General features: G+C 39.9%; 1 protein-coding gene across 3 annotated transcripts; it reads left to right on the top strand.

Annotated features, from left to right (window-relative positions):
* The first annotated feature begins 912 nt into the window (after positions 1–912).
* Positions 913–9,416, top strand: zfx (zinc finger protein X-linked). Of its 3 annotated transcripts, none has more exons than XM_027173808.2 (8): positions 913–1,202; positions 2,171–2,271; positions 2,491–2,802; positions 2,972–3,127; positions 3,260–3,391; positions 4,654–4,788; positions 5,276–5,419; positions 5,848–9,416. In XM_027173808.2, the coding sequence occupies exons 2-8, from the start codon at positions 2,205–2,207 to the stop codon at positions 7,077–7,079; spliced, it is 2,178 nt and encodes a 725-aa protein (XP_027029609.1). In that variant the 5' UTR covers positions 913–1,202; positions 2,171–2,204; the 3' UTR covers positions 7,080–9,416. The 3 variants fall into 3 exon arrangements, with proteins under 3 accessions (XP_027029609.1, XP_027029617.1, XP_047664732.1); XM_027173816.2 differs by having other exon boundaries at positions 2,132–2,271; XM_047808776.1 differs by lacking the exon at positions 913–1,202 and adding an exon at positions 1,876–1,894.
* The last annotated feature ends 311 nt before the right edge of the window (positions 9,417–9,727 follow it).

Genomic DNA, 9,727 nt, shown 5'->3' with positions numbered 1-9,727 from the left:
CACTTTGATGTACTAAAGCGAAATAAAAATCTAAAAGAGGACATTTAACTTCATGTGAAATCTAATGTAAAATGGGTATTACATAAATCGGTTTAGGTGCCTTAAGTTTTAATACATTTAGCTGAAGTAGCCACCACTTGAAATAACTGTGTGTATATATGAGAGCAAATAGCTTTCTAATCCCTCTTATATATACAAAGTGTGGTTAAAACAATGGCTTCTACATCCTATATAGTGTAACCTACACCTTTACTAGAGCTTAGCTAGAAGCTTAGCTTGCCATAACACATCAATACACAGAAATGGCTAACTAGCTAATCTTTGCTAGCTAAGCAAATATGTATTCATAAAGGGATTAAAGATGCTATAAATGTATACTGGCACTTTTTTTATTATTTACAATCTAATCTAAAATCTATGAAGCAAAAATAACGTAATAATTCACTACAAGTTTATCAGATTTATCTTTTGATTTATAAACCGGACAAGCTAATCAATAGCTTGCTAATCTAGTTACTGTATGTTCTCGATATATGTGATATACGAGCTGTCGTCATTTAAGAAACGAGATATTTACATTTTATAACTTTTATAGCGCTGGATCACTTTAACGTTTTAACTTTAACCGTGTTTAAAAGAGTTTCGGCTCGCAGGCAAAACAGCTCATGTTTGTGTGTGGAGACTTTCTGCTTTGCTTGGGAACCTTAACTCGACTTTTCACATGAATTTCATTCAGCCGTCGTATTTTAAAAAGAAAGTTTATGAAGCAAGAACGTGTGACATAACGAAGGTGTCACCAAAAGGTGTAATATTTTATTTTGATTTTTATCCATGAAAAAAGTATTTATTTATTTTTTTTTACATCCGGATTTGAATGCATGGATCTTTTGGCCTTTTGTTCGAGAAGGTTCGGCCCCTCCCTCTCAGGGCCTCGACATAACACACGTTATTTCTGTATTGTATTATAACTATATATATTATGGATATTTATTATCTGTAGGGATTGATGTTTAGGAGAACGTGCAGTGATAATATGTCAATAATAAATGCTATGGCGCTAGCCGCTGACGGCGGTGTGAGTGCTGAGTTCGGCCCCGCCCTCCCAGCGCCGCACTGGCCCGCCCTGCTCACACAAACTCCCCGCCTGAGCTCTGCCCGAGTCTGGGGAAAGCGTTACGGCCTGGAGGCGGTGTGTGAAAAAGGTAGGCCGCTGCACAACCATATACGCTAAACAATTCCATCGACCACTAAACACTCAATAGCGCGAGAATTGTGTGGTTTTACACGGGTGAAGAAGCTTACGCATTTTCTTTTGTTTGACCAGGTTATAGGATTAGGAGCGTTATAACAGCTAGGCCTTCGTTAGCATCAAGTCAAAGGCCTCCGGAGGCCTCATTTAGGCCGCTAGTGCCAACACACAACCTAAATTCATAACTTATCTAAGGACTTCGTTATAGCTTATAGACATGCCACAATGAAGCGTTGTAACATAGTATTATAGCTTTAAAATACGTTTTTATGCACGTTTATTGATCATTTTTTATTCATCCAATATGGCGGTAGGCATAAAAGTGGGCGTGCCTATGATGGAACCTTTCGAGTTTCTTCCTCACCCGTATTCCGGCAAATCCCGCCTTCTTCGCTACAATTGGCGTGTGGTATGTCGGACTCTAGATTGTTATTGGTTGGTACGTTATAGCCACTAAGAAGCTGCCTGTGTGAATGAAGTACTCACCAATCCTTGCGCAAAATACCGGATTTGTCGGAATACGGGTATGGAAAATATTAATCTAACGGCTGCAAGATTCGCCATTTACGCGGTTGCCATTGCGTCACCGCCAGGCCACGCCCTATTCTTAAAAAGGTCCTCATCATGAAGATAATAATATTTAATGTTAGTCTTTCTCTTGTTTGTATTTTAATCGCCTTATCAATTATTATAAATTGCCAGGGACCTAATTTGGTCCTGTGTGAAGCCATTTATGAATTTCTAAAAGTAATATAATAAGTCTTTAGTGTAACATAAATATAATGAATGAGTAAAATAGTGATTTATCTTGTTATTGTCCTTAATTTATTTTTAGTTTGATTTATGTGCATTTTATAGCCTCTGAAAATGTTTTTTTTACAGAGACGTTTGTAGACGAAACTTTTTGATCGTCTTTTTTAGGAGTTAAAAACTATGCCAATGACCAAGGGGGTCGATGGATGAAGATGTGACGACCCTCTCTCCCCATTCCCACCAGCCCAATATCATCTTCCATGGGTCAGGTAAATGTCAGAATTCTGTGTATGTCTGAAGAAAATCAGCCTGTTGCACACGTTATCCACCTCTTTGCTGGTAAAGCTATACTATTTTCCAGAAAAACATTTATATGCCAGCAGCAGGGAACTATATTCCCCTAATCCAAAAGTTAATAAGGGAGCAGTACTATTTGAAAAGTAAATACATTTGATGGAACTTTCTTTCTGCCTGTGCGTATGTTATAGGTGGGGATGGCGAAGCCGAGGAGGATGAGGTAGAAGTGGAGCTACATGAGACGGTACTGGTTTCTGGAGTGGAGGATGATGGTATAGCGGTGCATGGTTTTTCCCCAGATGAGTTGGTTATACAGGATGCCATGGGAGACGTTGTGGCCGAGTATGTACAGGACAACGATGATGAAGAGGATGAGGAAGGCCTAAGTACCATTACCGTAGGGACATGTGTGATGTCGCCTGGAATAGCTCTGGAGGATGTGCTCAGTTCCTCTCAGGTGCAGGAGGACCCAGACACGTGTGAAAACTACCTCATGATTTCCTGTGAGTGCTCACGTTTTATTAACTCAGCATTACCAAGAATATGCCATATGTTGCTGTTTTGATGCTATCCGCTTTCATCTTTTGTTAGCAAAGCTTAAGGAGCCACTACAGTGATACATGTGAAGAAAGTGGTTAGTGTTATCCCTCACATACCTTTTTTTCCCCCCAGTGGAAGAACCTGGGAAGATTGTGTCAGATGATGATGTTAAAGTTACCACAGAGGGCACTTTAGAGGAGCAGGATGACAGGGAAAAGGAGGACGACGATGGTCAAGAGGTCATCAAGGTTTATATCTTGAAGGCCGATTCAGGGGATGATGACCTGGGTGAGATAGGCTTTAGTCCACTCTAGAGATGGCTATGATTTTAAAATCCAGACACGAGTCTTTATTGCATTCCATTGCTTACATTCGGTCACCTCAGAAACCTGTCTTTTTTGTTGCTTAAATATACTGCAGGTGGCACTGTGGACATCGGAGATGCTGATATTGATGTGGACGAAAGTGTGGAGTTGATGGATCCATCTGCACTCAGTGATAAAATGGTCCTTATGCCTGTGGGAGAAGCCAGTCAGAATCAGGAAGACATTAGTGAGTCCTGCCATGCTGACTTTTGTTTTAATGTACAGTTCACTCTGAAAATATTGGAAGGGAAAGTCCGATTTATTGTTTTGCTACACCATGAAGGCATCTGGATTAGAAATGAAATATTTTTATTTCCTGATATATTCAGCTAGCTCTGTTAAACAACTTAGAATTTAGTGTCGGTGAATATTTATGCCAGCAAAAGTATAGCAATAGATAGTCTTAAAGTAAATAACACATAATATTTGGTTATGTATCCCAATAACTGCATCCAAGCCATTCTAAAATCTTCCACATTTCTCCCCAGTGAAGTCCTGTGTTGTGTTTGCAGTGTGTTTTAGTTTGGAGGCAATTCCATGTAATCTGGCAGACAGAATGTTTCTGTAGGCTTCTGAATTCATTCTGCCGCCTTCACCATGAGTTACATCATCAATAAAGATTAGTGACTCTGTTTCAGAATCAGCTATGCAAGCTCAAGCCAGGACGCTAACTGACCGACAAGCTCATATGTTTTGGATCCTCAGCAGATCCTTTATACCTTTACATCTCCTTGTATCTCTTTGGTAGAGGTTAATTTTGGTTCCAGAACCTGTGGTTCATCTCTGTATTTCTTGGCAAATTCTTCTAATGCCTCCTGCTGATTAATGGTTTGTATCTTGTGGTTTGGTCTCTATTTCTGCTTTTAGAGAACGGTGGATTATGATACTTTTACCCCTGCCCTCTGTAGGTTGTTGTAAATCTTTTTTTTGGGATTTTCTTGACATCAATGTTTCCTTGGTCAACCTGCCCGATGTTGTTAGTACATTTGTTGTACTGGCTATGCCGAATGTCTGAGCAATGTTTCTGATGGATTTTCCATTTTTTCAGCTCTAGAATGGTTTGCTTCTCTGGTTTTCCACTGGTTTTTCCATTTGGTCTTCACATGTGAAACCCAGGATATAGACATTCGGAGCTACTTATTGTTTAAACAGTCAATCTAACAAGTCATACAACAAGAAACAATTGTCGGTTAAAAATTCCTGGGTTCAAAGAATGGGTGCAACTTTCTATGCTTTTTAACATGTCTAGATGTAAATATCAGAAAAATGGACACTGTTATTCTGATCTATAATCTCATAGGTCTTTTGATCTCAAAGCCAAATGTCTTCAATGACTAGCACAAAGAAAGAAATTGGCCTTGCTGTTCCAATTCTTTTGGAGGGGACTGTAGCGCTTGTTGTAGCTTGTGGATGAAACTGATATCTGAATGTGCATTTGTTCCTTAACAGATGTGGCCAAGATTACTGATGAAGTGTACATGGAGGTGGTGGTGGGGGGTGAGGAGCCAGCCAGTCACCAGCGGCCATTTGATAACACCTCACTTAGCAAGGACTTCATGCCTGTAGCTTGGGCAGCTGCTTATGGTAAGTTTTAAAGTATAGACACAATTATTTGTCCTTTTAGAGTATAGACAACAATACTAATGCATAAAAGGTAGAAAAACACATTTAAGTAACTCCTTTTTAATAGCTGTTATGAACTCTTGCTTTATAAAGTGCACTTGGAGATTTAGTGGTTTAAGTCATGTGTTTCTAATCAACTGAGGCTGAGGCTCTTGGTTTTTGTAGCTAATAAGTTGCTGTCAATTGGTCTATACGGACATTGTTATTGTACAGAATGAAATATATATATGTGTATTTATGTTTTTTATGAAATAATAAAAAATATCAATCTTACTGTTGGTGAAAACTAGGAAAAAGATTCTGTGCGACTAATATTACACTGCAACTACACTGTATTAAACAAAATCTAATTTGTTCATTCTTGCCTTTATATATTCCCTTAGATCATGGCATAATGTCACTTAAATCTTTTCGAACTGAAATATTTCATGCATAAACCTGTTCTCAGGTGGACAGGAGAGCTGTGAGAACAGGAATGGAGCAGCCAGTGCAGTGTTACATGTCGAAGATTCTGACAGTATGGAGAAAATCAACCACCACCGAATCAAAATCAAGAACAAGAAACACACAGAGACGCGTCACATCCAGACAGGTACTGCAAAACCGATTTGGACGTGCTCAGGAGTTTCTGTGACACGTACGTTTTCACCATCATCCTCAAATCGGCCGTGTTTGGAGCAGAACTCAGTCAGGCGAGGTGTATAGATGTTTATCCCAGCTAAGGCCCCATCGTTATTGGAAGGATTGCCTAAATGTGCTGTCTAGATGACAGTTATCATAATACGGTAGCAAAATATTTAGGTAACCCAAAATGCAGCAGTGTTATTCAGCAAGATTTAGGTTTCAAACACTCTGTCACTGTTGTCAATTGGAAATTGACTTTTTTTTTTTTTTTAGCCTGACTGTACGGTGGTTTCTTTGGGCTGACCTGTGTGAAGCCGTTGACTCTGGTTGTATTGTTGTGAGATTGGACTTTCCTTCCAACACTAAACTGCTTTCTCTTTGTATTTTCTTTTTCAGCCATTATCATTGGTCCATATGGCCAGCCTCTCACCGTGTATCCATGCATGCTGTGTGGAAAGAAATTTAAATCACGAGGCTTCCTGAAGCGTCACACCAAGAACCACCACCAGGATGCCATAAACAAGAAGAAGTACCAGTGTACAGACTGTGACTTCACCACCAACAAGAAAGCTAGTCTCCACAATCACATGGAGACCCACAAACTGAGCAACAAGAGCGCACCGTTCGAGTGTGAAACATGCGGCAAAGAGTTCCACCAGCAGGCGGCACTTATCTCCCACCGGCTCCAGCACCATTACAGAGAGCAGAAGCTGCAGATTCCGCCGCCCGCTACAAAAATGCACAGCTGCAAGTTCTGTGAATATGAAACAGCCGAGCAGGGACTTCTTAACCGGCACTTACTGGCTGTGCACAGCAAAAATTTTCCTCACATCTGCGTGGAGTGTGGGAAGGGCTTCCGGCACCCTTCTGAGCTGAAGAAGCACATGAGGACTCACACTGGAGAAAAGCCGTACTCATGCCTGTACTGCAGCTACAAATCTGCTGACTCGTCAAACCTGAAGACACACGTGAAGACGAAGCACAGTAAGGAAACGCCACATAAGTGCGAGCGCTGCTTCCAGACCTTCGCTGATCCAGAGGAGCTTCAGCAACACACGCTTGCACACGAGGAGGAAGCCAAGAGCCACCAATGCATGCACTGTGAGCATCGTAGCTCCAACTCCAGCGACCTGAAGCGCCACGTCATTTCCGTTCACACTAAAGAATATCCACATAAGTGCGACACGTGCGGAAAAGGCTTCCACCGGCCCTCCGAGCTCAAAAAGCACTCTGCCGCTCACAAGGCCAAAAAACTGCACCAGTGTCGCCACTGCAGCTTCAGGATCGGAGATCCGTTCGTGCTCAGCCGCCACATCCTGTCTAGCCACACCAAAGAAACACAACAGCAAACCCCATTCTCAGACAAAAAAGGCCTGAAGAAGGCATTTGTTCTGGGTGCTCACGGAGGGAAAAAGGTTTTGGCCAAAGTACACAGGGAGCGCAGGGTGTATCAGTGTCAGTATTGTGATTACAGCACAGGGGACGCCTCTGGCTTTAAGAGACACGTCATCTCCATCCACACCAAGGATTACCCACATCGCTGCGATTTCTGCTCCAAGGGCTTCCGCAGACCATCGGAAAAAAACCAGCACATTGCACGCCATCACAAAGACATGGCATCTATTTGATGTTACACAACCTCACTGCAGCGTACGGGGTGTGCGATATGGCAGAGGAAAGAAGCGCATCGTAATTTTTAGTTTCACAGATATTTGGATACATTAGTATTAACTGCAAAATTGAGTTGAACCTTTTTTCCGTAACTAAGTAAAATCTAAGTGTTTATCACATGATGCTATTTACCAAGAAGGATGAAAGAAAAAAAAATTTGGTTTCCGATAAAGATTTCACCGTCCATTCTGCCACCTGTTATTGCAAGTCATATTGTACTTGGTAAAGAAGTGACCACTTTGTTAAAAAGTATAATCGACTTAATCGATCGTGATATTGATGCCATATTGTCACATCGCACACCCTTAGCAGAATCCCCTGTTTTAGAGGCTTTTTGTGTAGTGACGTTGATCAGGCTAACACCAAGAACATGTAGTGTAGAGATAACGCCCTGTGTTCCAATTTTATTATTGTTCCTTTTTCCGATCATTATTTCACGCCACCTCTTTCTATAGGAGTGGGCGTGACACCTGTTATAAAATGTTCATGTGGTAATATTCAAAACAGTGTATTAGAAGCAGGCAATAGAACGCGTATCTGCTGAAACTGCTGTGTGTGTGTGTGTGTGTGTGTGTGTGTGCTTACCAATTTTGACATTTCCTGGTACTGTAAAAAGAACAAAAGTGACTGAAATCATACTAGATTGAGTTTGATCTTGAAGGGAAGAAAGGATGGCATACAGATCTCCCCTCTCACAAGCCAGTCAAAGTGAGCTGTGAGCAAAAAAAGTGTTTTTCATAATGACTATTAATGAAATTCATCAACTTTCATTAAAAGTCAATAAGCTTGCTGTTCCTTTCTTATTACATGGAAATGTGCAAACGTTCTTTAGCCGTTTGTTAAACACACATACACTACAGACGAGGTGGAGTTTAAAATGAAAGATGCCCTTCTTCAGAGGGATTCATATTTCCATCATATGCTGATGATGTAAACTGAATTATTGAATTAACCAGGAGACGTTCAGGCGTTTGTGCTAAACGTTTCACCGTATTCTATTCTAACTGCCCACGACTGCTGTTCAGGCGGCTAACAGAAAGTAGTTCTGAAACAAACTCGATGGGAAGAATTTGATTTGAAATCAGTTTGACAATTATGTTTCTGGTCTAAAAACGTTTTTTTTGTTGTTGTTGTTGTTGTTTTAAATGCACATTCTTGCTATTTTAAAACCCTCACAATTGATCTTTCTGTTAAATTATAAAGAGGGTTTTTTTTGCACAAATTCAAATTTGTAGACTGTCTGGTCTGATGTAAAATCAAGCTATAGTAGCTTTGTTTATGCTATACGTATTCTAATTAAAGCCAGAGTATCGGTGAATCACAAGCAGCCATGAGCTCTTCACATATTAAAATGTCTCCGTTTCAGGAATCAGTCTACATGTAGCATACATTTTCAGCTAGCAGTCAGGATGCAACGGTTTCATGTAATCTTCTGAATAGCTGCACATCTTCCATTAGCAACATCTTTTGCACAGAATCTATGAAGGCGGGGAACTTTAACACGATTTGTTACCCACTTTCACGTAAACAGTCCCAGCATAAGCAGCATTGATTTGGATTCTTAAACATCAGATCAGGTTCGATACCATGTCATCTTTCAGGACAACAGTATAACGATCCTGATGGATTATATGACTTTGGTGCATCCCTAGTTACCACATGCAGGGTACGTTACACCCAACATGCTAGCAAAAATGCTTTGGCCATATAATGCAACACCTTTATCACAGATACAGGAAGTCTGTTAAAAACAAGGAAGTTTCTTAAAAGCCAGGCACCATATATTCTAATCTGTCTGTATTTATTTAGTCCATTTATGTTGAAATTATGACTGCGTTTAAATTTGGCAGATTTCAGCTGTGTGTGTGTGTGTTGGGGTGGGTGGGTCTTGGGTTTGAGTGAAACATTTGTTGTTAAACCATTAATGAATGATTAAGACACCTACGTGGAAGATATAAAGTAAAGTATTTATATCACATTAAATTTATCACAGCTCACAAAATAATCATGACATATCAGTGAGACATGTCTTAACTAAGGACCCTTAGTAGACAGCTTTCCTTCTTATTCTTTCTATTCTACCTAGGCCGCTTGCATCTGAAATAGTTTTTAAGTACAGAATAATCATGTTAAGTGGACTGAACACGGCCTTTTGTCTCTAAACGTGTAGAGGAATGATGCACATGATTCTCACAAAATCTAATGTATAACTTTGAATAGCTATATCCTGAAAGACGTCGTGTACATATATAACTTTTGTAAATACAGAATTATTAAAAAAAAAAAATAGACTATTTTGTCTGATTTTTTCCTTTTGTTGGCTGTAAGATCAAGCACACATCTGAAATTTGTGAATGTTTCATTTTTACATCAGAAAGCAAAAAAAATCACATACCTTCCACATGTTTATTTCATTTTCTAGAACATCAGCCCTTACTGTATTTCCAGCTGTGGTTTTGTTCATAGGTTTTATTTATTAGTTTACGCTCAGTCTAAGACATTAGGTTTTCTTTAGTGACAATTCAATACCATGCCAGGCATACAAATGCAATCAAATTTTCTAGTTGGAATTTAAAAAAAATTAAATAATTACATTTGTTAAGGT

This window comes from Tachysurus fulvidraco, chromosome 25, assembly GCF_022655615.1.
Source record: "Tachysurus fulvidraco isolate hzauxx_2018 chromosome 25, HZAU_PFXX_2.0, whole genome shotgun sequence".
NCBI classification, from domain to species: Eukaryota; Metazoa; Chordata; class Actinopteri; order Siluriformes; family Bagridae; genus Tachysurus; species Tachysurus fulvidraco.
This window is presented reverse-complemented; position numbering and strand designations above follow the sequence as displayed.

What these genes read in the sequence shown, in the direction of transcription:
- zfx (XM_027173808.2), top strand. Translation starts at nt 2,205, where the DNA reads ATGGATGAAGATGTGACGACCCTCTCTCCCCATTCCCACCAGCCCAAT. An exon ending in TATCATCTTCCATGGGTCAG is followed by an intron (nt 2,272 to 2,490) that starts GTAAATGTCAGA and finishes CGTATGTTATAG; the next exon opens with GTGGGGATGGCGAAGCCGAG. An exon ending in AAACTACCTCATGATTTCCT is followed by an intron (nt 2,803 to 2,971) that starts GTGAGTGCTCAC and finishes TTTTCCCCCCAG; the next exon opens with TGGAAGAACCTGGGAAGATT.